Source organism: Lepidochelys kempii, chromosome 1, assembly GCF_965140265.1.
Source record: "Lepidochelys kempii isolate rLepKem1 chromosome 1, rLepKem1.hap2, whole genome shotgun sequence".
In the NCBI taxonomy this organism is placed as follows: Eukaryota; Metazoa; Chordata; order Testudines; family Cheloniidae; genus Lepidochelys; species Lepidochelys kempii.
Genome location: NC_133256.1, coordinates 346,689,727 through 346,717,635, shown reverse-complemented (window position 1 = coordinate 346,717,635; position 27,909 = coordinate 346,689,727). Strand labels below are relative to the sequence as shown.

Sequence of the window (27,909 nt, the reverse complement as noted above, 5' to 3'; positions counted from 1 at the left end):
TTTTGTTGGTGATTTGGTAGATGCTGGTGGTTTTTAAATCCGCCCCGATCCTGAAACGCGCTCTGAAAGTGAAGCAGGCCATGATGCAGCTGTATGTGCTGAAACTCTTGAAGATCCAGACCAAGTACCTTGGGCGCCAGTGGAGAAAGAGCAACATGAAAACGATGTCTGCCATTTACCAGAAAGTGCGTCACCGCATGAACGATGACTGGGCTTATGGCAACGGTGAGTATCCCTGGAAAAAGCACCGTCTCTGGGTTCTTGGTTGATGCTACTGCACATTTAGTTTGACCTGCTGATCCATCAGGACCCTACAAACTTGGTCTGGCTGAGGGCTGCCCTGGTAGCTGGTCAGAAGCCTTAAGACCACATCTGATTTGCTTAAGATAACACAGATTGCATCCAACCTCCCATCACGTGAGTACTCAGAGCATTATCAGCTGGGATCTGTAGGACTTGTGTTTCAGCACTACCTCAACTCGGCCTCCATTTGCACCTGCTACTTTGCAAATGTAAAAACTGCAGGTGCAATGTTGTGTGCAGTTGAGGTCATTTTGTACATCAAGTAACTGGCTGTGCCTGTAATCGCATCAAGTCTGCGGGTGTAAATGTGGCCAGTGTGTGAAAATCTAACTAGTAGGGCTTGCAGGTCACATCTCTGAACTAAAGGTGAGGGTTGCTACAGGCTACATTGTGCAAGCTTGTGTTTTGGCCTGTGGGCTGCATATCTGCCACCCCTGGGATATAGTTTCCATCTTTTTCCCCTCCGTATTTTCTACAATAACAGCTGTGAGAAGGATTCTGACAACTACAGTGATGCATTAACCCATGGGATGCAGCTGACTACACACTCAGTGCCCTTGCTTTGTGGTTAATTCAGTAGGGTAATCTGAATCCCAGGCTTGGTTAAAGAGGAAGGAAGGATCTAAACACATTTCTTTGCCTTGACAACCGGGCCTTAAAACTTGTATTGTGTCCATGCTACTTATATCACCTAATGAGGATTAAGCCAAGGGCCAGGTGACACTGCAACTTTCTAAGAAATTCATATGAATGGGACACTATCAAAACCCCGTACTTAAGTTTTGAGGGAGGAGTAGGTTAAATGAGTAGGAGAAATTGGCTATATATAAAAACACTTTAGGGAGTTTAATTTCAATTAAAATGATTTGTTAATGATTTAAGCGTTCACCCTTTGCTTTTGAGAGCCCTAACATATATGTTGTGCTGATTCAGGAGAATCAAGGATAGAACTCATTAATCTCATTTCACTGTGGAGTTTAGTGAAATCCGAAAAGGAAACACATGACACAAAAGCTTAATGGTTTTTTTTTTTTTAATTTTGACATGTGTCCATTTTGAATTATTTACCATAAAACTGTTTTCCTCCACTTGCTCTTTGCTTCTTGAAGTGAGTGAAGACAGTAGCAGGAATGCTTTGTCCTGCAGATGGTGCGCAGCTACTTCATGCTTTTGGCTGCCGGGAGAGTTTTAGGCACTCGACGCTCACAGACAGAAGAAGCAGAACACCTACAGTTTTTTTTTGTTTTTTTTTTTTCTTAAAACGAGGTCTCGCCATTTTTTAAAAAACTAATTTACCAGCCACTGTTCAGAATAATGAGCTGGAAACACAGAAATGAAGGATGATTTTTACAACTAGTGCAAAGAAAAGATGGTGAGGCTAGAGCAGTGGGGGCAACCTGTAGCTGACATTGCTGACGTTGACCGCCCGCAGGCACAGCCCCCCACAGCTCTCAGTGGCCGCAGTTCACCGTTCCCAGCCAAGGGAAGCTGTGGGAAGCGGCGGGTTGCAATCAGATTGCCCTGATGGACTGCAGATTGCCCACCACTGGGCTAGAGCGAGGATGACTTGTAGGAGGTTGTGGTTGGATCTTTCTGTGTAGTATGTATTTCTCTTACGCTGGGTGCTGCACTTTGGCACTAGGGTCCCCCTCTCTGCCCCACATTTTGCTCCTCTCTTGCACCATGGTTTACTCTGACATAAGAATCTAATGGAAAATGGCATTTTGCCAGAATCCCAAATTCCTTCAGGAAAGGAGATTTAAGCAACAACATAATGTGATACTTAACATGGCTCAGTACTCAGCAGACATCACATCTTGATCTGGACAGTCTGTCAGACTACTTTGGAAATGCTCAGGTTTTCAGAGACCAGCCCTGGACTTGTTTTCCCCTAGGAGGGTTTATTTTTATTCTATGTATGTCTGGGTTGCCATTGAGCTCACTCAATCAAACCTTTTCCCCCTTAAACCAGTGAATTCACTGCATCTTTATAGTGTGAATGACTATTTCATATAGAAATGGACTTCAGGGGGACTGAATGACACTACTGAATGATATTACATGGCTGAAATATGGTTATTGCATCCAGCCAATAATTCCCGAACACCTATACTTGCTTCCCATTAACAGCCATGATTTACAGTGAGTTACACATTTGCCATATTTTACTTAATGTTAAATTTTCCATGCTTTGTCTGTTTCTCGGGCCAAAGGTTTTCTTTGGCAATTTTCAGCAAAAATGGTGGGGTCCTATGGAAAAATATGATATGCTCATGTAATTAATTAAAAGTGTAATATAATGCATACAGAGAGGGGAAGAATTATGGTTGTACAATTAACCTTAATTCTGCTACTGCCTAATTTTTGAATGCTTTGCAACTGTAACATTATGTTAATATAGGAGATTTGTGTATGAAATATATATACATACTATGAACTGGTTTGGAATAAGCTCTTGCAGCGACTGTTGTGAATCTGACCATCATGGGCATATGACTGTGTGATGAGGTCACAATCCTTTACTTCTGTTAAAACCTCATCCCACGTCAGAAAAAAGGAATGATTTTCTCATACTCTTGTGGGGGTGGTGTTTCTTATCAAATGCAGATATTGATGCCAGACCATGGGATTTCCAAGCTGAAGAATGCACACTAAGAGCCAACATTGAAGCCTTTAATAGCCGGAGATATGATAAATCCCAGGACTCAGAGTTTGCACCGGTGGACAATTGCTTGCAGAGTGTGCTGGGGCAACGGCTGGAGCTCCCTGAAGATTTCCATTACTCGTATGAACTCTGGCTAGAAAGAGAGGTGTTTTCTCAGCCAATCCGCTGGGAAGAGTTGCTACATTTTCAGTGACAATGACAGGATTACCTGAATCAAATACCGTCACAGTAAGGCTCTGAGATGCTACTTCCTGGGGAAAGGAGAGGTCACTCTCTGACTGGGGGGTTCTGAAGTCTGGCTAAAAATCTCCCTTATCAGAATTGACTTTTTATAACTATTCAGACACCCTAAAGTGTGGTGTCCCTATCTTTTAGAGACCTTCCCTTTCCTCCAATCTTTTAGAGACCATCTAATGTAAACAGACCTGCACGTAGAGGTTGAGGGCCAAATTCTGATGTTACACTGGTGACAATCTAGAGAAACTCGACCGACATCAGAGGAGTTTATTCCAGGTTTACACCAGGATAATGGAAATCAGAATCTGGCTCGGAGTATCTTAACTTCTTTCTTAGCGTTGTTCATGTATGATAAGCTTGCTACGTTTCTATACTGTGAAAGGTCTTTGCCTTGCCTGACTGCCCTGCATTGTGCCTAATGCACAGAAATGTTTCACAGATTCAACTTGGAACGTCGCCTGAGAGATGATTAGACATCCCACTACCATATTAACACCTAGATTAGACACGTAATACCTCAAAAGATTGAAAGTAAACAATAACTGACGATATTTGACCATCTCATCAGAGGCTACAGACTGAATAAGCTAATGGAAACTAAACTACCTTTTTGCCTCTCGAGGTGGAACCTCACTGCTGCTTGCTTTGTATAACCAAACCTCTGGACTTTGGTTTCCAGAGCTAGCAGTGTGGCATCTTTCACCACACCTGTGAATCCAGCACTTTCCTCCCTCACTACATTCATTTAACTTTGTATTGAAGTAAAATGAACAGTAAGGTATCTATGATGTACAAGTCCTAGCCGTAAAGGAGTTAGACTCAGGTCTGCTCTACTTAATATTTAAGTGAGTCTGGACTTATTTGTCTAGACGTAACCAACCTAAACTGCAAAAAGGTGCCATGTAAGAGATTCTTTCTCGTCCATTGTAGGTGCCCAGTTAATTTACAATGATTTGTTCTTCTTTGGAAGGAGAGGGCAGCAGGGCCGTTTTTATGAAGTGCAATTACTGTAACCTGTTAGATTTCTACTTAGCTCTTCCTGTTGCCTTGTAAAATGTCTTGCTGAAAGTGACCCTCCTGACTTTTTGAGACACAGGAATTTGTTTGGTGTTGGGGGCCTATTCTTTGAGCTCTAGCGTAAAATGGTGTGTGTGTGTCTGTGTGTGTGTGTGCTTGCGCGCGGGGGGCATAGCATTTCTGTGCTGAGGGAAAAGAATAGTGAACTGTATAGCCTATAGCTTTGTGGTGGTGTGTGAGAATTTCGGTGTGAGACTTCTACAACTTGGAAAGTTTAGGGCTTAGTATAAATGTTCAGTTATAGTCTACCTTCGCTTAAGCCTGTGTTGCATGGATATAACAACTGAGAGTCGCTTATGTGTCAGAACAAAATCATTTGTCCAGTACATTAAAGTCAGTTGCTAAACCACTGAATGAGATTTGGCTCTTGGCATGGCGTATGCACTGTAAAACCCATGACAGTCAGTAGGAGACCTTGCGAGAGAGACACATAAAAGCAACATTGAAGGTATAGTGGCAGTGCCTATGTGCTGTGAGTTTTCCCATCAATACTGGACAGCCAAGGCCTTAGAACAATCTTGGGTTTTACCTTGTTGTTGTTTGTCCTTCCTGAACAGAGGAATTCAGCTTTTGTAGAAGCAGCACTTGTAAGTATATTGCAGGCAAAACTTCATCATGTAGACGGTAGTCGTGCTAGCCGCATCTCAAGGGCACATGAGATAAGGCCACAAGTATTTGTTATGCCAGCATCGGTGTTCATTACAATGGAATGAGGCTGAGAACGGTTCTTAATGTGGTTTGTATGATAAGGCATTTTTCAAAGAAATGGCAATAGTAAATCTGTTCACTTCTTAAACACATTGTGTGAAAAATAAAGCAGAGTGACTTCTCCGGCGTGTGCATTTCCTCAAATTAAGGTGTTGGAAGAAAAGTTGCTAATATTCTTTGTAAAAATTCAAGGCTTGTTCAGTCCTCCCCTCAGCTACCTGAACTCTTATCTCTCTGCTTCAGATCTCCCAACGCTGTGCAGACCTTATGCTACATCATGGGATCGTGGATGTTTATTTTATTCTGATGTTTCTAAGCAGACCAAACAAACAAAGGAGCTGGAAAATAATAGAATTATTTAATGTAGTTAGCCGTCCAGTGTCTGTGCCTTGAAAATAAGAATTCTCCCAACATTAAATAATAAGATGGTGGCATATTGGTAACTGGAAATTTGCTATAGATCCAATGGTCAGGGTGCTAGCCGGGGCCTCTGGTTGAACCTGGGTCAACCTGGACTTCCCATGTGACCTTGACCTTTCTTTGTTCTTCAGTTACTAATTTGTAAAAAGTGGGGTAATGGTATTTCTCTACCTCACTGGGGTGTTATGAAGATAAATAAACTAAAGATGGAAGTGCTCAGATACCATGGTAATAAGGGCCATGTAAGTACCTCAGGTGAGTGTGAGTAGAAGTGAAATGTAGGTACTGCTACATGACTGACAGGGTCCTATAGTTTGAACTTAATCCACACTCCACTGTTTTTGTACCTTCGGCCTATAAGTATTGACTGACTTGTTTGGTGGCTCTTTTTATAGAGGCAGTCTTTTCCACAGTCAGCGGGAAGGAAAACGTGCACATTAAAAGTGCCACACCTTGTCTTCAATCTCCAACAGGAAGGCACAAACCCATAGTTGGTGCTATTTATGGTTATGGCTGGAAGGCTTCTAATCACTCAGACTTCCCTTCATTCTGACCTTCCCCCCCCTCCCCATGGGGGGGGAAGTGATTGTCAAAAGGTCAGTAGTAAAACCTTTCTATAAATTTAAAATAACAAGCATCGATTTGTAGCTAATTCTGATCACAAGCCTGTGGACAATATCTGTTTGCTGGGATACTGAGAACTCACTTCTGACTGTGGCAGGAGATGTGCTCCTGAAAGTGACGTTTGTTAGATATGATTTTTGGACATGGGCAGGAAGGAAACATGAATTATTTGTGTATCCATTTCAGTCTCTCATTTCTGAGGTTAGCTCTTGTATCATTTGTTTTGCAGATTCCAAGCAACTTTCTTCTCTCAGATTTTGTTTTGAAGTATGTACTAAGAGGAAGAGAGGAGAATTTGTTTTGAAGTACCAGTTAGGCTTTTCGCGCTGAAGTACACAAGTTCAACGACAACAAAAAATGCACATCACAAGGCACAATGCAAGCTCTCTCACCCACATTAGGCATTGTGGAACGATGAATTACGATACCTTTTAACGTGCAATGGTGCTCTTAAAAGCCCAGGTATTAATTGTAATAAGAAGGGGATGGAGTATATTGAAAAATCTAAATTGCTGGTACCTCCTTACCTCAATATTGCTTTCAGTTTTGGTTCCTGACCCTTAGATGGTGAATGAAAGGCCCATCGCCTCCCTGCTGCAGAACTGTGCTACCAGCCACTTGCATCTTCTCCCAGCTAGTTGTGGACTACAGTTTGATCCCTTGGGAGCTATGTGGCAATTAAAGCAAAGAACCCAGGCACTGCAAGGGAACTTCTTATACTCTTTAACAGCACAGGGAGCATGTCCCTTTTAAAAGCGGCCTCTGGCATCTTTTCTGTTTGTTTTTTTTTCTGCTGGTGATTTTCCACTCTTTCCCCCATGGGCTGCTGGGAAGAGGAGAGGCACTAAAAGTCAATGGTTCTGCTGGTAGAAACTCCCATTGTTCTACCAGGGTGGAACTATTGCATGGCGGTGGGCCTGTGTTGTTGCAGCTTCCCAGATGTAGTCTGCTCTTTGAGTGTTAAGTTCCTGTTACAAGTTCTAATCAAATCCACAGTGGAGGTTACAATAATAAATGATTTGTAAAAGCAAAAAATTCACAAGCTGACACTGTATATTCCCCAAACTGTCACATTCTTTACTTAAGACTTGCTATAAGAGATCAGTAAGGTTGACAGCTGGGGAGATTTCTCAGGGACAGTAGGAACACCAACTGGGGCTGACTGACAGCCGGAGCCTCTCCTTGCAGCGGCCTGGGCTCTTCCTGTCAACCCACCTGGCGAGAAGGGACTCCCGCTGTCAGTCCCAGGTGGCTGGGGCTCCCACTGTCAGCCCTGGAGCGGACTGACAGTGGGAGCCCCCCAGCGATTTGTAAGTAAAATTAATCCTGATTCATATTTAGGGCCCTACCCATTTTGATCAATTTCACAATCATAAGATTTTAAAAATTGTAAATTTCATGATTTCAACTATTTAAATCTGAGATTTCAGTGTTGTAATTGTAGAGATCCTGACCCAAAAAGGAGTTGTGCAGGATGTGACTGGTTCCCCCGGCGTGCCACCTGGAACTGGGGTACCACTGAGCCCCCATGACCCACCAGCCTGGGCACCCTTTACAATGTACTTCTGTGACCAACCTGCCAAGCCCTTTCCCAGGCTCCAGCCTGCGCTTTTACCAGCACACACACAGGTAGGGACACACCCAGCTCCAGTTACATACAGATGCTGTGATCAGCTCTGCACAGGGAGGCTACAGCTAAGAAACTGCCCAGCAACTCAGTGCACACCTCCCTCTGGAATCTATGAATCTATGAATCTATGAGTGTAAACCCAAAATTATACCATCTTGTGCTGCACAGAGAACTGTACAGCGTAAGCTCATGAAATTTGCCCTCTCCCTCAATGGGGAGAGGAAATTTATAACACCTGCCCCAAATTGTGATTTACACACACACTGGTTTTAGATAAAGCAAAAACAAATTTATGAACTACAAAAGATAGATTTTAAGTGATTATAAGGGATAGCAAGCAGATCAAAGCAGATTACCTACGTAGCAAATAAACAAAACACACAACCTAAGCTTAATATACTACATAGATTGGATATAAATAGCAAATTCTCACCCTAAATGTTGAAGCAAGCCATGAAGTTAAAACAGAAAATATCATATCGCCTCTATATAAATCCACAGTACTCCCACATCTTGAATACTGCATGCAGATGTGGTTGCCCCATCTCAAAAAAGATCTATTGGACTTGGAAAAGGTTCAGGAAAGGGCAACAAAAATGATTAGGGGTATAGAATGGCTTCCATATGAGGAGAGAGTAATAAGACTGGGACTTTTCATCTTGGAAAAGAGATGACTAAGGGGGGATATGATAGAGGTCTATAAAATCCTGACTGGTGTGGAGAAAGTAAATAAGGAAGTGTTGTTTACTCCTTCTCATAACACAAGAACTAGGGGCCACCAAATGAAATTAATAGGCAGCAGGTTTAAAACAAACAAAAGGAAGTATTTTTTCACACAACACACAGTCAACCTGTGGAACTCCTAGTCTTTTCCTCTCCGTTGTGGATAAGTCTAAAGATTGAGGGCTGGCCGAAGTGAAGCTTGAGTAAGCTCATAATTTGGCTCATAATTTTTATCTTGTGTCCCTTTCCTACAGTAGTACATCATCCAAAATCACTACTCCCTAAACATCATCTTTCCACTTTCTTTTTGTTTCCTGGCCTGAACTTCCACATAGCACCCACTAGACTTCCTGTGTCTTCTACTTAAATGGGTTTCAGAATAGGGATATAAACCATTACCTGATTACCTCTATGAGGTGGGGGGAGTTTGTTAGAAAGCTGTTATCTTTTAAATTCCCTCATTGACCATCTCCACTAAGAGGCAGTTCTTACCAAAGCCAAGAAATAAATTTGTAGTTCTTAGGCCAAGTCACTTTTGGAGATATAACAATGAGCCAAAAAAGTGAGAGAAATTTTTTCAAAACGTCAATAGGAAGAATTTTAAACACCTTAACTTAAATGTCTATGTATTTTTTCAATACTTGCCACAAAAATTCTAACCCAGGATGAAATGCGCTATGTATGATTTCAGAATAATGGGCTTGTTTTTGGGAAGCTGGGGAGGATGGGTTGAAAATCATATTAAGGGTAGGAAACTAGCTCTATGGACAACCTACAGATACTGCATAATACCACCTGTGCTTTACAGCATGCTTATAAGGCTGAGATGGTAACTAAAAGAGACTAGCTGGTTGAAAAGGGAATCTATATATTACAATTGCAAACGGATGCTAAAAATTCGAACAGTGTAATAACCCAAAGGCTTTTCCTAGTGGTATCTGAACAGAAGATTAACTGATGCCTGTCCAGAAAAGTCTTGCTCACGCTGCCCATAAGTGGTGAGGTTACTTCTGTAAGAGTAGTAGAAAACAATAGAGCCAGTGCTTCCACTACACATACTGCAAGGAGGTGGTAGCTCAAAAGAGTTTGTTTCATGATGAGAATGTTCCTTTAATGAGGCTGTGACCGGGGTCCCAGTGGGGAGCCAGCTGTGGTCACTCAATTAGGGTGAACGGCAAAGAATGGGGCAGCCAAACCCCAAAAAGCTGGTGGATATTCCAATACTTAGATTCACCAAGCCAGCATAAAACAGCTTCTTTATTACCTTACTGGTTACTCAGAAGTCCAAACAACACAGTTCCCTTGAACAGGTTTCAGAGTAGCAGCCGTGTTAGTCTGTATTGGCAAAAAGAAAAGGAGTACTTGTGGCACCTTAGAGACTAACAAATTTATTTGAGCATAAGCTTTTGTGAGCTACAGCTCACTTCATCGGATGCATTCAGTGGCTACCCTTGAAGTGATCCAGCCTCAGGCCTCCATCCAGGTACCCACATCAAATATGATGAACATTTCTGTAAATCTTATTTCATCACATAAAAGAAAAGGTTCTACCAATCCCAAAGGATTGGACACGTTACCTCACAGGTTAATGAATGTTTCACATCTTACGCAAATACACACTACAGCCAATTCTTATTAACTAAACTAAAATTTATTAAAAAACAAAAGAGAGAGTATGGTTAAAAGATACATACAGACAGACATGGGTTCAATTCACTGACATTCAGATTCACAGCAGAGATGGTGAACTTTGTAGTTGCAAAGAGTTCCTTTATAATTCAGTTCATAGGTCATAGTCCAATGTCCAAATCTCATATTCAGGGCATACCAACATAACTGGGACCTCAGTCTTGTGACTCAAATGTCCCCTGATGAAGTCTTAGCAGATCTGAGATGACAGAATCAGGACCCAAGGATCTTTTATACAATTTCACGTCTTTTGAGAAGTTGGAATTCCTCAGGGAACAAAAGGTAATCAGGATGATTTTGAAGGAGGTCCGTCACTGGTACTTAGCTATACGAATTAACATAAGGCCATTTGCTTGTTCCTCCACCATTCACGGTACATTTCAAAGAGAGATGAATACTGAGATATCCCATGTCAAGGCTGAATCCCCACTCTAGCACTTGGAGTGCAGAAGGTGGGGGCCCGCAAGGATTTTAAAAATTCATAGTTGCCACTCTAGGCTTGTATTAAACTCCCAAGGTTACAGCTTTTCTCTGACCTTGTCTTGGTAAACGCTGCCACCACCCAAATGCAAAAAATCCCCTTGGACCCAGGAAGGAGCACTTGGAAATTCCTCCCTGTGGGGTACCCTCAAGCCCTTTCACACACGCCCCCCCAAGGAACAGCTGAGAAAGAAAACAAAGGAAATTAGCTGTTGCTACTAGCTAATCAAAGAACATGCGCACAAACATCTTAGGACACCAAAAATTCAATCCTGTTCTTTAAAAAGGTAAATTTTATGAAAAACAAAAAAGAAAATACATCTGGAACTTAGGCTTTTGCTAGATTTTAAAAGAGCAATTCCAAAAATTAAGCACCCAAAATAGCTTTCTTGGGAGTTCAGCTTAAAGGTTACAAGCAAACAAAAGCATCTGGGGTTAGCACAGAGGTGTCCATTAGCCATAAGAAATAAACAGAAATAACCCTAATTGCGTCTTTCTAAACACATTTGGGAGTTCCAGATAAGTAGTTCTAGGTATGATCTGATGATTTATGATCATACCTGGCTTAAAGCTGCTTACAGCATTGCTGCTCTGTGTCTCCGCTCTCCGAAGAACAACCACAGACACAAAGGGAAAGCTGCTTTCCCAATTTTAAAAAGTTCTAGCCTTCCCATTGGCTCTTTGGTCAGGTGCCCTTTTCTTTACCTGGGGGACTTTGTTAACCCTTTACAGGTAAAACAAGCAGAGAACAGCTACCAAGAGGGATTTTACAGCTAACTGGCTGGCTGGGTGTCCATAAAAGGGACTTTTCCCCCGCTCCTCCGCCCCATTTATCACATCCCATGTTTACAATTCATTTACATGATAAGATGTTCTTTTCACCTCTGAATTATCAGAATACAGCATAGACAGGGACACTTGATTACATTGTCCACCCTACTCATACATATGTAAATACACAAAAACATAAACATTATTTCCCCACATGTCTTCAGTGCGTTATTCATTTTGTAGGATGTTTAACCCTTTCTAGCTGTGCGTCACACCCCCAACATGAGATTGGTGTGGAAGGATGAAATTAGAGCTCCTGGATACACCTTAAGGATCTTCCAACATTGATATGAGCTGTGTTTACATTGAATTCTTTGTAAGGCCAAATGATTGATACATGCCCCCGCCAAAAACTTAGCCCATACTTTGTGAAAGACTTTAGCGATTCTAGGCTTTGGACTATGCGTTAACTTAACATAGCAATTAATGTTTTTTAAAGAACATTTACTCTGGCATTCAGCCATGAAGGCTGTGAGATGTTGTACCTCAGTTTCCCTTTGTGCACAGCTGTTCAAGCTTGTAGTGGTTTTTCTGTTGTGTACAATGTCAAGATTAGATACTGGCACTAACTGTGAAATATCAGGTTTCAGTATCAACAGGCCTTTTAACATAGTGTGTGTTGTCATGTAATGAAACAGTACAACCATGAAGGTTTTTACAACATGAGTTCTTATGTATCACCCCCAACATGTTCAAGGGTTTTTCCAAAAAAACATGCACATTGTACATTTTTACAGTTCTTGGTATCAGCAACAAGTTAGTTACATGGATGATTTAGTTGGGGATTGGTCCTGCTTTGAGCAGGGGGTTGGACTAGATGACCTCCTGAGGTCCCTCCCAACCCTGATATTCTATGATTAGCAATAACATCAATTTTATCACAAGTGTACATTTACAATTATTTTTGTCATGCCAAGCCTTTGGTTTAGACAAATCATTCTTTAGGTCAGCTTGTTCAATATCCTTTTTGAACCTTTGTAGCTTTTTCTTGACCTCAGGGTCTTCCTTAACATAGGCTTTTAGTTTAACAACTTTCTTGGGGTTTTGGTATTTTAGGGTTAACCTGTGGCTTTTATTTGCAAGGTTTAATTCTTCCCTTCCTCCCTGTCCAACAGGGTCAAAATCTGAACTCTTTTGTATAACAGATTCCATTGGCTGGCTGGGTGCGTCCTCCTTGCTAATGGCTATGGGCAAGTCTTTCTCCCCCCTGTCAGTCAGGTAATTTGCATCAACACAGACACTAGCTTGTTTACTAGTTTTCAAATCCCCAAGCTTTACCAATTCCAAGGCTGGACTCTATCTTAAAGTGATAACATCAATTTTCACTAGCATGTTAGACTCAAGGTTATTTTGTCCTTCCATTACCAACCTCTGCTTCCACATGGAATCAGATGTCAGGTCCATTAAGACTACAAGTCATATCCAAAATATCTAGAGATGAGTCTGCCTGCATCCTTGTAACCCAGTAACCAGTAATACGATCTTTTCTCAGTATCTGAGTCACAGACTGCTTACTTAAAGAATCAACATAGAGATATTCATGTTCCAACAACATTGTCTCCCCAAAAAGCTGGTTAAGCTTATAGGGCTGTTTAAATTCCCTAACAATTTTTATTTCATTTCAGACCTTTTCAAAGCTATCCACACTGCATCTTTCTAAAGCAAAGTCAGTGGATTTATACACCTCAGAAAGACTCTGGCAGTTAGGAACTGGAACAACTGTTGCTTTCTCTATACAGTGATTCACCCTGAGTTAACTTAATCAAATCACTTCCACACCTATCAGTTGCAGTAAACTGCTTGCAAAAACTACCATGAAGATTTTCCTCTTCAGGAATCTTTCTAAGCAAAAACCCATTTTTCACAGAAATTTTGCCCTTACCCTTTTCACCTAGGGCTTGCCCTAAAGGAACATTTTCCTGAGCAACAACAGACTATTTCTGGGTTTCACTTAAATCCAGAATCACCTCTGACCCATCAGGAGGATTTTCACAAAACCCCCTTTCAGGTAAACTGCTACACTTCATACTCACAAGATTAGAAGTAGTCTCTTCCTCGTGACAAGTTTCCACACTGTCAGTAGGTATCGTAGTCAAATCACCTTCATGCTTTTCTTGTGCCCTGGCGATGATATCACCCTGACTAGACAAGGTTGTCATATCTTTACCCAGCAACATACTAGCAACAGGCAAAATAGAAGCACCAGAATCGCTTGGTCTCTGGGAGCTATTTATGACATTAACTGGATGCAACCTAGTTACAATGTCAACATCCCTAGCAGACACAAATTCAGGACCACTTCCTTCCTGGGCTTTAGTTGTATCCAGAATCAGCTCTGGGTCAACCTATAAATATTCAACCATCAGAGGCTGACAAGCTTCTTCTGTCTGCTCTACAAACAGGAAAGAGCTGGAGAAGCATTCCCCTTTAACAGACAAACAGCTCCCTTCATGGGCAAGTCATTACCCCTAACAGTCACAGGAATATTTTCATCACTGTCACAATTCTCCACACAGGTAACAGATAAGGTGTAGGGATACTCATGGTCCACTAACCTTGCTTTTCCAAACTGATGATTAGACAAAGCCATCAGCTCAGAAGGCTGCCTATGCTTATCTAAACTTTCTGTGCCTTCCCCTCCCTTAACAGATAAACTGCTGTTTTCCACAAATAGTTCTTATTACGCTGAGCTACTTTTAAGCACATCACTTTTACCTGGGACAGGCTTACTTTCCCAAGCTTTACTAGCCAACAATTAATCACTCACCAAGAATGTTCCCCTTCCTTCCTCAGTCAGGGCTTTAACCTGATCACCAATTTTTAATTTGCTCTAGAGAAACATCTTCCTGAGCCTTATCTAATGCCAGATTCACTTCTGAGATACCAGACAGACGCTCAGAAATTTTTTCCACATATGCACTGCTTCTTTGCACAGACAAACAGCCATCTTTCTCAGACAAACATTTGGAGAAACCCTCCATAGGTAAATCCTTTCCCCTAATAAACACAGGTTCAGGATTATTTCTTTCCTGTGACTGGTTTATGTCATCAACTTGACTGAACAAAGTTTTAATATCATCCCCAATCAAAAGATCCTTAGGCAATAACTTCCTTACACCAGCTATAACTTCATGTTTAACACCATTCCATTCTAGATGGATTCTGGCTAAAGGCACATTTACAGTAAATTCATGGAGGATTATAATATTCACACTCTGGTCTGGTAAATAATCTTCCTCTTTGACAAGATCTGCTTTAACAAGAGTGATATTAGAAGCTGTAATTTGCCCTAAACAGCTTTTACCATTGACTTTTACATTTTCTGCACAAGTTATGGGTTACATTCACCTGAGCTCATAGTAAAAGCATTTACATAAAAGGTGGCAGTGTTGGGGTACATTTGGTTACACACTTAACTGCTTAGAATCAAACAACATACCAACATTGTTACAAACTGGATAGATTCTATCCCCATCTTTGCTGCTGAGAGGAACTGGCTTTTCAGGATGATACAGTTCCTGTTGTTCCTTTAGTCTCTTGAGTTGGAGCTTAAGTCTGTCCACTTTTGCCTTAGCTTCTAGTTCCTGCAATCGAATATATGCCATTCTTTGTTCATGTTCAAAACACAGGCGTTCTCTTTCAGCAGCTTCTCCTTCCATATCAGCTATGTTTTGCTTTTGTTCAAGTTCTAGCTGCTGGTTTCTCACTACAACCATTTTTGCTGGGTCTGCTTTCTTATTGCTGGTAATTAACAGATTTTTCAGTTCCTGCGCTGGAGCCTTTTGCTTAAAATACAACCCTCTCTGTAAGCACAATTCTTCCAGCCTTTTTCTGTCAGGATCTTGATCATGGGTCACTCACTGTAACTGATTTTTAACCCTTAAACTCTCCAATATCAAAAATAAATTTTGACAAGCGTGTGGTTCTGATCCAAAAACCCAATTAACCTGTGGTAATGTGCATCCCGCTGACTCCATCACTGCGATCGGCATCCTAGTGGGGAGCCAGCTGTGGTCACTCAATTAGGGTGAACTGCAAAGAATGGGGCAACCCAATCCCCAAGAGCTGGTGGATATTCCAATACTTAGATTCACCATGCGAGAATAAAACAGCTTCTTTATTACCTTACTGGTTACTCAGAAGTCCAAACAACACAGTTCCCTTAAAGTGATCCAGCCTCAGGCACCCATCCAGGTACCCACATCAAATATGATGACATTTTTATAAATTTTATTTCATCATATAAAAGAAAAGGTTCTACCAATCCCCAAGGATCGGACACATTGCCTCCCACGTTAATGAATGTTTCAGATCTTACCCAAATACACGTTACAGCCAATTCTTCTTAATTAAAATCTAAAGTTTTATTTATAAAAAGAAAGAAAGGTGAGAGTTAAAATTGGTTAAAGGAATCAATTACATACAGTAATGGCAAAGTTCTTGGTTCAGGCTTGTAGCAGTGGTGGAATAAACTGCTGGCTTAAGTTAAGTCTCTCTAGAGTACATCCACAGCTTGGATGGGTCTTCAATCTTACTTCTTAGCTCTGGAGGAACCTTTCTACAAACTGAAGCTCATAAAAATGGACTGAATGACCCATCCAAGCTGTGGATGTACTCCAGAGACTTAATGGATAGGGAGGAAGCAGAGATGTGGTATATCTTGACTTTTTAGTAAGGCTTTTGATACTGTCTTGCATGACCTTCTCATAAACAAATGAGGGAAATACAACCTCTATGGAGCTTCTATAAGGTGGGTGCAGAACTGGTTGGAAAATCGTTCCCAGAGAGTAATTATCAGTGGTTCATAGTCATGCTGGAAGGACATAACGAGTGGAGTCCCCCAGGGATCAGTTCTGGGTCCGGTTCTGTTCAATATCTTCATCAATGATTTAGATAATGGCATTGAGTACACTTATAATGTTTGTAGACAACACCAAGCTGGGAGGGGTTGCAGCTGCTTTGGAGGATAGGATTAAAATTCAAAATGATCTGGACAAACTGGAGAAATGGTCTGAAGTAAGTAGGATGAAATTCAATAAGGGCAAATGCAAAGTACTCCACTTAGGAAGGAATAATCAGTTGCACGCATACAAACTAGGAAATGACTGCCTAGGAAGGAGTACTGTGGAAAGGGATTTGGGAGTCATAGTTGATCATAAGCTAAATATGAGTTAATAGTGAAACGCTGTTGCAAGAAAAGTAAACATCAAACATCATTCTGGTATGTATTAGCAGGAATTTTGCAAGCAAGACACAAGAAGTAATTCTTCTGCTCTACTCCATGCTGCTTAGGCCTCAATTGGAGTATTGTGTTCAGCTCTGGGTGCCACGTTTCAGGGAAGATGTGGGCAAATTGGAGAAAATCCAGAGAACAATCAAAATGATTAACAGTCTAGAAAACATGACCTCTGAGGGAAAATTGAAAAAACTGAGTTTGTTTAGTCTGGAGAAGATTGAGAGGGGCCATAACCGTTTTCAAGTACATAAAAGGTTGTTACTAAGAGGAGGAAAAAGAATTGTTCTCAACCTCTGACACTAGGACAAGAACCAACAGGCTTAAATTGCAGTAAGGACGGTTTAGATTGGAAATTAGGAAAAACTTCTTGTCTGGGTGGTTAAGCACTGGAATAAATTGTATGGGGAGATTGTGAAATCTCCATCATTGGAGATGTTTTAAGGGCAGGTTAGACAAACACCTGTCAGGGATGGTCTAGACAAAACTTATTGCTGCCATGAGTGCAGGGGACTGGACTAGATGACTTCTCGAGGTCCCTTCTAGTCCTACGATTCTAGAATTCCCAGTGAAGGAAATCAAGGCAGCCAAAAGACTGCTTCTGGGAATTATGCTTTCAGTGAACGACTACAGGGAACGTTGGAAACAACTGAATTGCTCTCCCCCGTCCCCATCCCTGAACATCACCAAACTCCAGTCCTTTAGGTGAAATGTGTAGGGACTGAACGATGCCATTGGTGTGGCTGTCCTGCCTTCAAATGACATGAGACAGGAAACTGGGGGACTATACTGTCCTACCAGTAAAATAAACAGGTAGTAATGCAATGTTAGCTGTGCTGGGCAAGGTGGGTGAGTTAATACCTTTTATTGGACCAACATCTGCTGGGGAAAGTAAGAAGTTTCCAAGCTCTGCCTTGGGTCTATAGTACTTTAACAGGAGTCTGGGAGGTAAGACCTGAACCTCATCACCAAAAAACAAGGAATTTTCCTCACTTATTTTAATGAAAACTGGCGATAGGGGTTGTGAGACTTCCTTGGGGCGGGGGGAGGGGGATTCTGGTCAGCTCCTTGCACTTAGTTTGTGGGGAGGAGAGACTGATTAACCCCTTGTGCTTTGGGAGTAGAGGGGAAGGCTGGTCATGGTCCACTGCTCGCAATTTGGGGGCTAGGGGCAGACTCGTCAGCCCCTTGCACTTTGGGAGCATGGGGCGGGAGGGGGGGGAGGCTGGTTGTCCCCTTGCCCTTTAGGTGTGTGTGGTAGGGGTGGCGAGTCGGCCCTTTGGGGGTGTGCGGTGGGGGAGGCCGGTCGGCCCCTAGCGCTGTTTCCTGACAGATTCTCCAATATTGAGAGCGGGGAGGGGCGACACCCCGCTGCCCCGGGAGAGCTTTCCCGCCCTTTCCCTGAGGTGGGTGACCGTTGGGCCCGACAGGTGGAAGGGGCGCGCGCGCCTCTCCCCGGGTTTCCGGCCCCCCCCGGCGGAGAGGACGCAGGCGGGCGGGGGCGGGGGCGGGGTCTGGCCGAGCCTCGCCGGCGCCTTGGTAACGGGACGTGGGAGGTGTAAACAAAAGGGGGGACCCCGCCCACTCCTGGGAGGAGGCCACGCCCGCTGGCTGCCTCGCCTGGCCCCGGCGGGGAGCGCGAGCCGCCCCCGGGTCCGGCCAGCCGTGCTGCCACGCGCTCCGGGCTGCAGCCCGTGCAGGAGAGGCGGTGTGTTTGCGCACGCGCGCCGGGGTGGGGGGGGCGGCTCCCGTTGGGCGGGGGGAGCGTGTTCCCTGGCCACGGGGGTTGCAGCCCTGCGCCCGGGCAGGCGTGCACCATCGCTCCCAGCGCACGGGTTGGTAATCGGGCTGTTCAACGGTGCGGTGCTCCTGGGGTTACGAGGCTACGTGGCTGGTTTGGGGCTTGGGTGTAAGGTGGCTGTAACGTCCCCTGTGCGGCTCTGGGATTGTGAGGGGCGCTCCCGGCTGGGGGACGAGTGCGAGGCCTGGCAAGACAGCCCTGCAGGCTGTCCTCAACTCGCCTTTCTGCAAGGAGAAAATAAATCGCAGAAGTGTAGGGCTGGAAGGGTCCTCAAGAGGGCATCTAGTCCTCGTCCCTGCTGAGCTGAGGCAAGATTCAGTACAGCTCGACCACCCCCACCTGGGCTTAAAATCCTCTAGGGGTCACCTGTTCCAGTGCTGCTCAACTTCCTTGGACAGGACGGTGCAGTGCTGATCACCTGTGAGAAAGTTTCCTCGGCGATCGAATTCTCCTGTTTCTTCTTCCCCTGCTTTGCAGCAGTGGAGTTGAAGTGAGATACTGTGGTGATAGGAGCTTAAGAAATACCTGAGAGAGAATGGTTTCAGAGTAGCAGCCGTGTTAGTCTGTATTCGCAAAAAGAAAAGGAGGACTTGTGGCACCTTAGAGACTAATAAATTTATTTGAGCATAAGCTTTCGTGAGCTGTAGCTCACGAAAGCTTATGCTCAAATAAATTGGTTAGTCTCTAAGGTGCCACAAGTCCTCCTTTTCTTTTTTCTGAGAGAGAATGTTTCCTTCCCTCTCCAATCAAAAATGCAATTTTGAAACTGCAGGAACTGAGGTTGATTTTTAAGGGGAAGGGTTGTTAATTATAAACTGTAGTAATTTAACAGAACTATTGCACATCTACCACCACTAGGTTCTTTCCCAGTTTGCTATCTGTGTAACACAGTGAGCTGCAATTTAGGTCTCTTCCCTCACCCTCTTTCTTAACTCATTGCACTTCTGATATTCAGATGGTCTCTTACAACACAGGAGAACTCCTGTCTCAGAGCAAAGCTGGAAATCTTTAGTAGACTATGGAGTCATGAACAACTGGTGTAGATGATTCAACCGATCTGTTCTTGCCATTTACAATTAAAACAGTTCTAGCTTACAATGGTCACATAAACACCACCCTATACCGGAAACCTACTGACCGCTATTCCTACCTGCATGCCTCCAGCTTTCACCCTGACCACACCACACGATCCATCGTCTACAGCCAAGCTCTGCGATACAACCGCATTTGCTCCAACCCCTCAGACAGAGACAAACACCTACAAGATCTCTGTCAAGCTTTCTTACAACTACAATACCCACCTGCTGAAGTAAAGAAACAGATTGATAGAGCGTGGTGGGATGGAAATTGTTGAAATCATGGTGGAATTCCTCAAGGGCTTCTTTTCCATGGGTCCAGATGATGAAGATGTCATCAATATAGCGCAAGTAGAGTAGGGGCTTTAGGGGATGAGAGCTGAGGAAGCGTTGTTCTAAATCAGCCATAAAAATGTTGGCATACTGTGGGGCCATGCGGGTACCCATAGCAGTGCCGCTGATCTGAAGGTATACATTGTCCCCAAATGTGAAATAGTTATAGGTAAGCACAAAGTCACAAAGTTCAGCCACCAGGTTAGCCGTGACATTATCGGGGATAGTGTTCCTGACGGCTTGTAGTCCATCTTTGTGTGGAATGTTGGTGTAGAGGGCTTCTACATCCATAGTGGCCAGGATGGTGTTATCAGGAAGATCACCGATGGATTGAAGTTTCCTTAGGAAGTCAGTGGTGTCTCGAAGGTAGCTGGGAGTGCTGATAGCGTAGGGCCTGAGGAGGGAGTCTACATAGCCAGACAATCCTGCTGTCAGGGTGCCAATGCCTGAGATGATGGGGCGCCCAGGATTTCCAGGTTTATGGATCTTGGGTAGTAGATAGAATATCCCAGGTCGGGGTTCCAGGGGTGTGTCTGTGCGGATTTGATCTTGTGCTTTTTCAGGAAGTTTCTTGAGCAAATGCTGTAGTTGCTTTTGGTAACTCTCAGTGGGATCAGAGGGTAATGGCTTGTAGAAACTCGTGTTGGAGAGCTGCCGAGCAGCCTCTTGTTCATATTCCGACCTATTCATGATGACAACAGCACCTCCTTTGTCAGCCTTTTTGATTATGATGTCAGAGTTGTTTCTGAGGCTGTGGATGGCATTGTGTTCTGCACGGCTGAGGTTATGAGTTCCCAGAAGTTACCTACTACAGGACAGGCCTAACAAAGAAAATAACAGAACGCCACTAGCCGTCACCTTCAGCCCCCAACTAAAACCCCTCCAACGCATTATTAAGGATCTACAACCTATCCTAAAGGATGACCCAACACTCTCACAAATCTTGGGAGACAGGCCAGTCCTTGCCTACAGACAGCCCCGCAACCTGAAGCAAATACTCACCAACAACCACATACCACACAACAGAACCACTAACCCAGGAACTTATCCTTGCAACAAAGCCCGTTGCCAATTGTGCCCACATATCTATTCAGGGGACACCATCACAGGGCCTAATAACATCAGCCACACTATCAGAGGCTCGTGTACCTGCACATCCACCAATGTGATATATGCCATCATGTGCCAGCAATGCCCCTCTGCCATGTACGTTGGTCAAACTGGACAGTCTCTACGTAAAAGAATAAATGGACACAAATCAGATGTCAAGAATTATAACATTCATAAACCAGTCGGAGAACACTTCAATCTCTCTGGTCACGCAATCACAGACATGAAGGTCACTATCTTAAAACAAAAAAACTTCAAATCCAGACTCCAGCGAGAAACTGCTGAATTGGAATTCATTTGCAAATTGGATACTATTAATTTAGGCTTAAATAGAGACTAAGTCATTATGCAAGGTAGCCTATTTCCTCTTGTTTTTTCCTACCCCCCCCCCCCCAGATGTTCTGGTTTAACTTGGATTTAAACTTGGAGAGTGGTCAGTTTGGATGAGCTATTACCAGCAGGAGAGTGAGTTTGTGTGTGTATGGGGGTGGGGGGGGGGTGAGAAAACCTGGATTTGTGCTGGAAATGGCCCACCTTAATTATGCACATTGTAGGGAGAATGGTCACTTTGGATGAGCTATTACCAGCAGGATAGTGAGTTTGTGTGTGTGGTTTTTGGGAGGGGGGTGAGAGAACCTGGATTTGTGCAGGAAATGGCCCAACTTTACTATCATGCACATTGTGTAAAGAGTTGTCACTTTGGATGGGCTATCACCAGCAGGAGAGTGAATTTGTGTGGGGGGGTGGAGGGTGAGAAAACCTGGATTTGTGCTGGAAATGGCCCACCTGATGATCACTTTAGATAAGCTATTACCAGCAGGACAGTGAGGTGGGAGGAGGTATTTTTTCATATTCTCTGTGTATAAATAAAGTCTGCTGCAGTTTCCACGGCATGCATCCGATGAAGTGAGCTGTAGCTCACGAAAGCTCATGCTCAAATAAATTGGTTAGTCTCTAAGGTGCCACAAGTACTCCTTTTCTTTTTGCGAATACAGACTAACACGGCTGTTACTCTGAAACTAGCCCACTGTAGTTATCTGTACAAGACAGAAGGTTTTTTTGGTGGAGCTCATTTTATTACCTGTTCCATTTCCTTTTTGTAAATGGCCATAGGGTTGAGGGGGAATAGAGAGCAATACTGTGATATCTGCATAGCATGTAACCCTTTGCATGATTTGTATATTGCAGGGTCTATCTTCAGGGCTTCATGCTGAGTCCATCAGTTCAGGTCAATAAAAGGACTTACCATGGTAATACAAGTTAATTTTTTTAAATGTACAATTATATTTATTTATGCAGAACAATCTGTGAACTAATTGGGAATTGAGGAGTTCAAAATTAGAGTAGGAAGGGTGCATAAACTTGCTTACTAATTGTTCAGTGATAGTGTACATAATGAATAGTAATAAATGTATACAATATGTCTGTTACAATCTTGCAGATGGATTTCACTACTTCATACAGTATTGTATGAACATATTGTGCTGTTGTGTCCCTATAGTCACTGGTTAAATAAATAGCTGATTTCGCTTTAAAAGAACTGTATCTCTTCTTTGCCACCAAGTTACACTGCATCGTTTTCTTCTTGTTCATCAAACCACGGCTAAGGGATTTCCAGTGCACTGAAGACTTCAGAATGTGAAGGGATGTCGACATGTTCTTCATACAGCACTTTTGTTATATTACTAAAAAGGCACTTTGAGCAGTGTGTAAGGAAGGTCAGTACACCCATGCTGTGAGTGCACCTGACCTGTGCTCCTTATTCAAGTAAATACATGTGTACCTTATTGATCAAGGGATAAAAACGGTTCATATAACCAGCCATTTGTAAGACCAGCGTTCATTACATTGGGGTTCTACTGTATTATGAAGCTGAAAGGCTCATTTTCAAGGCTGATGAACACAAACTGACCTACCTAACGTACGTTTTAAGTTGTGTGTTTGGATGCACCAGATTCTGCTTTGCCATATTTGTAAGTAGGCAGTAGAGTATTACACGTGCTTCGTAAAATTAAAATTCTGACCACTTGGGGTCAATAAAGATTCCGTTGCACTTTCCACAAGAGTAGAAATGTCCAGCATCTTCGGAAGGTGCCGAAATACCATGATGCTGGGCATGGAATAAGAACCAGAATAGAATAGGTACTGGTTTCAGAGTAACAGCTGTGTTAGTCTGTATTCGCAAAAAGAAAAGGAGTACTTGTGGCACCTTAGAGACTAACCAATTTATTTGAGCATAAGCTTTCGTGAGCTACAGCTCACTTCATTGGATGCATACTGTGGAAAGTACACAAGATCTTTTTATACACACAAAGCATGAAAAAATGGGTGTTTACCACTACAAAAGGCTTATCTTTAGATAAGCTATTACCAGCAGGGGAGTGGGGTGAGGGGAGAGAAAACCTTTTGTAGTGGTAAACACCCATTTTTTCATGCTTTGTGTGTATAAAAAGATCTTGTGTACTTTCCACAGTATGCATCCGATGAAGTGAGCTGTAGCTCACGAAAGCTTATGCTCAAATAAATTGGTTAGTCTCTAAGGTGCCACAAGAATAGGTACTTAGATCTTGTTTGGATCTGTGAACTGTCTGAGCTATGCCTCTGTGAGATGAGGGAGGGCCATGATCTGTTCAATGCCATACAAGCCCTTGGATGCCTGGGAAGTTTGTAAGAGATCCCTAGGTTGGAATCCTCTAGGACAGTGCTTCTCAAGCTGTATAATGTGGGGGACCGGCAATTTTTTTTTCCAATGTGCACGCAGACCGGCAGCTGATGGCTTGCGGACTGGCACCGGTCCGCAGACCACCACTTTGAGTAGCACTGCTCTAGTGTTACTAGACATGTTGCAACATGCAGACTTCAGCTTCCTGTTCTGCAGTTTAATGGAGAGACAGGAAATGGGGACCTAGAGCTCATCAGAAATAATGAAAGTGCTTCACTGCTGATAATGATTGTGGGCAAGCAAAGTAGCAGGAGGTCAGAGGCATTTCTCACAATGAAGGAGAGAAATAGTGGTGAGACAATTGCCACCTCCCGAATAACTGTGTGGCCCCATAACAACTTGCACTTAAATACAGTGCCTTTCATTCTGACAGGTTTCAGAGTAACTTGCTGTAGCTCACGAAAGCTTATGCTCAAATAAATTGGTTAGTCTCTAAGGTGCCACAAGTCCTCCTTTTCATTCTGAAAGATCACAAAATGCTGTGGACACTTTAATACTATGGACCAAACTTCCAGCAGGAAAGTAATTGCACTTCAAAAATTTGCCAGTGCATCTGTTTTTAGGGCACAAATGTATGGGAGTGTATTTCAGGAGGCTTGCTTAAAAATCAATCTACGTAAGCGGTGCACTTACGTCATAAACCACACACATTCCATTACAATGAGTATTCAGCAAATTATAGCTATGCAATTACTATTTGTATGAAAGTTTGTCACTTATGCTAATCGATGTCTGATTGCAAGCAGTTTGCTTTCCACATGACAGGTAGTGTTGTATCCTAAACCTTCATTCCCTACAGCAGGGGTTCTCAAACTGCAGGTTGGGACCCCTCAGAGGGTCGTGAAGTTATTACGTGGGGGGTCACGAGCTGTCAGTCTCCACCCCAAACCCCGCTTTGCCTCCAGCATTTATAATGGTGTTAAATATGTAAAAGATGTTTTTAATTTATAAAGGGGGGGGTCGCACTGAGAGGCTTGCTGTGTGAAAGGGGTCACCAGTACAAAAGTTTGAGAACCACTGCCCTACAGCTTGTGCTCTGCATTTTCCTTCGGGGGGGGATTTTGTTTTCTCTTTCTGTGGATGCTGCAGTTTGGCTCTGTGTTTCATTTGCATTGCATTTCCTCTTATTTTTACCATACATGTTCCTTCATGTTTATCTGTGGATTGATTTAGATGAGTCATGTTCCAGGACTGTGTCACTGAGTTTCCATTTATGCCTCTCTTCTGCTGACATGTACTGAGCCATGGAGGTACTTCTCATGGTTTATGTTGTAAAAATGTGGTACATGCATTCCTGTTCCATAGTGATAACGTTGTCTCCTGAAGTGATGATGATGTTCATAACTTTTCTGACTGTATCAAAGTCATTTGTTTCTCTTGTGCATCAACTGATGCATTTCTTGTGAAGAATGCATCAATCCAGTCATTCAGAAGAGCATGTGAAATTACCTGTATAACGCACTGCTAGGTAGGCAGTAACACCAGGCTACCCCATGTGCAGTGGATGTGGTGTCTGGCATGAGGACAAAGTCCAAGAGCTTTTAATCACTTAGGAAGTGTAGGTATTCTTGAATACCTTTCCTCTCGAAAATGGCTCCTCATTCCATTCTCTGCACGTGTGCTGTAGCCCAAAAAATCGCACTTCCTTCTCCTCATGGCATCCGCTCATCTTGAAGTGTTTCCATATTTCCTCTGCATGTTTTCTCTACAGATTCTTGATTAGATCTTTAAATGTTCAAAATGACCATATGCAGAGAATCTGTCCTCTGAGGCAGCACGATGGGAGCAAAGGGCCTGAGCCAAATCCATTCAATTTGATTGGAGTCTTTCCATTGACTTCAGTAGGGTTTCGATCAGGCTCTTGGTGAGTATTAAATAGATACTTGCTCGGTATAGATGTATTTGCTAAAGCGGGTAGTTATGGTTTTGCTCTTAGACGCAGTAGTAGTACATATTTATATTATGGAAGCAGCCAAAGGCCCCAGTTGGGTGCTGTACCATCCTGGTTTACAGTCTCAAGACAAACAGGCGAAGAGTAGAGGATGGTGATACGACATTTTATGTGCTTCAGAATGACATTTTAGTGCATTCTTCAAGAAGCGCTTAGTAACTACCTGTTCTGTATGGACTAACAACTTTCAGCCTGTGCAGATATAGTTTTTTAACTAGAGATAAACACAGTTTGGAGCACTAATTGACTGGTTAGATTGCTCACTTTAATCCACCAGTTTTATCAAAAATATCTATGCAGCCTTTCCTTTCTGTTGACCTTTTCACAATCTAACCTGGTCCATAGAGTAGATATCACTTTGGTAGGTTTGTCCTACTATGTCATAGCTATTAGTCCATCTAACAAAATCCACACCCAGGGTAGTAGTCTGTGGTCAAGAGACCCTGGACTAACTTCACTGGGGGTGCTGCAGATCATGATTTTGGTGCAGCAGTGTAGCTTTAGGTGGGACCCCAGTACTGGGTGAGAGAGGCAGTATTGCAATGTAGGAGTGAGGTGCTCTGAGTTCTTGTAGATGGCATTGACACAATCATGATCCAGATCTATTTGCAATCCCTGGGTGTTTTGTTGCTGTTCTGCTTTTACAGGCAGGTAAAGGTGGCAAATCCACACGCAGCAAATCCAAAGGCTCCAGGAAGAAAACAAAGAAGCCAGTGAGCGAAGTGGATATCCTTAGCCCAGCTGCCATGCTCAATGCCTACTACATTTCTCACAATGCTGCTGCCTGCCTGGAGTTCCGTGGCTTTAATTGGCCTGACTCCCCCAAAAAGAAAGGGAAGAAAGGAAAGTAATAATCTAATGGATGGAAGGCAAGGGACCCATGATACATCAAGCTTCACCATGAAAAGGATTGAAAGCAAACTGGGATCACTCAGGTTTTTAACTCTTAAGGTTTGCCATAATCACTGTGAAGGCTAGTACTTAAGACAGTCTTGTTATGATTCGAGCATAAGATAGTAAATGTTAATTTAAGATGCTTACTGTACCAGTGTAATACTGACCATGGCCGTTTGCCTGCTAATTCTGGCAGCAAATAAAACATTGCACCTCTGTGAGCAATTCTAATGATGTGTGTGTGTGTGTGTGGGGGGGGATTAGTTTTGTACTCGTAGCTCCTGCTGCTACTCCTGCTCCTAGAAATCTAATGTAGTCCCTGAAAGCCAGTGCACACCAAAGCTGGTGTGTCTGCCATTGCTTAAACCAAGGGTTGCCAAAGTGCAGTCTCATAAAATGCAGCCCATGGAGACTTCATGGCCCAACATGCAGTGATCTCTCTCAATCCGAGTATCCTGGCTGAAAGCCACAAGCTTTGTGTTAAAGATTAGAGTGGCTACAAGCAGCTCCATTTTATACAGATTAAATGCAACTCTTGGATGCCTGGCAAACTGCTAACCAGTCACCTGTTGGGCAAAGTTTGTGTGCCCATGGCACGTATTTATCACAGGGCTGGTTCAAGCACATTTTATCCCATCCACTCCCACCTACAAGACCCAGGATTTGGTATGAAATGTTTTTCTTCACTATCCCACGTTCTTCTGCATTGCCAGCTCGGAGGGTTGGGGCAATAGGGAATGTGTCAAGAACTGATGTATGTGGTGGGGGAAGTTAGGGGATGATTGGATAGAAGTGTCCTCCTTAAAAAGGAGGAGAGGAGAATCTGCAACGAGCCAGGGCTACAATAAAAGAGGGAAAGGAGGACTTGTGGCACCTTAGAGACTAACCAATTTATTAGAGCATAAGCTTTCGTGAGCTACAGCTCACTTCTTCAGATGCATATCGTGGAAACTGCAGCAGGCTTTATATATACACAGAGAATATGAAACAATACCTATTCCCACCCCACGTATTGTTTCATATTCTCTGTGTATATATAAAGCCTGCTGCAGTTTCCACGATATGCATCTGAAGAAGTGAGCTGTAGCTCACGAAAGCTTATGCTCTAATAAATTGGTTAGTCTCTAAGGTGCCACAAGTCCTCCTTTTCTTTTTGCGAATACAGACTAACACGGCTGTTACTCTGAAACCTGTCAATAAAAGAGGGAGACATCCTGATTCCCTAGGATGCTCAAGTTATTGCCAGCATGAAAGCTTGTGCTCCACCCCATCTGGCATAACATGAGCAGGAAACTTTCAGCCAGTCTCTGCCTGGGTTATGGCCCCTTTGGTTGCAGGTTTGGCATCATTGTTTGAACAGCCCCTGAAGAATTGGACTGAAAGCAATTTCTGACTATCTTTG

General features: G+C 43.1%; 2 protein-coding genes across 6 annotated transcripts in view; both read left to right on the top strand.

Moving 5' to 3' along the window:
* STRIP2 (striatin interacting protein 2) overlaps window positions 1–26,337 on the top strand; it is an 87,156-nt gene extending 60,819 nt beyond the window's left edge. The window contains exons 20-21 of one of the 4 annotated variants that reach the window (XM_073328937.1): window positions 21–225; window positions 26,261–26,337. In XM_073328937.1, the coding sequence (XP_073185038.1) occupies window positions 21–225; window positions 26,261–26,268 (213 nt within the window). In that variant the 3' untranslated portion in view covers window positions 26,269–26,337. The other 3 variants (XM_073328936.1, XM_073328934.1, XM_073328935.1) reach the window with 3 other exon arrangements.
* Window positions 158–26,715, top strand: SMKR1 (small lysine rich protein 1). 2 transcript variants are annotated; one of them, XM_073328938.1, is made up of 2 exons: window positions 158–225; window positions 26,261–26,715. In XM_073328938.1, the coding sequence occupies exons 1-2, from the start codon at window positions 205–207 to the stop codon at window positions 26,462–26,464; spliced, it is 225 nt and encodes a 74-aa protein (XP_073185039.1). In that variant the 5' UTR covers window positions 158–204; the 3' UTR covers window positions 26,465–26,715. The 2 variants fall into 2 exon arrangements, with proteins under 2 accessions (XP_073185039.1, XP_073185040.1); XM_073328939.1 differs by lacking the exon at window positions 158–225 and adding an exon at window positions 22,128–22,190.
* Window positions 26,716–27,909: the final 1,194 nt, after the last annotated feature.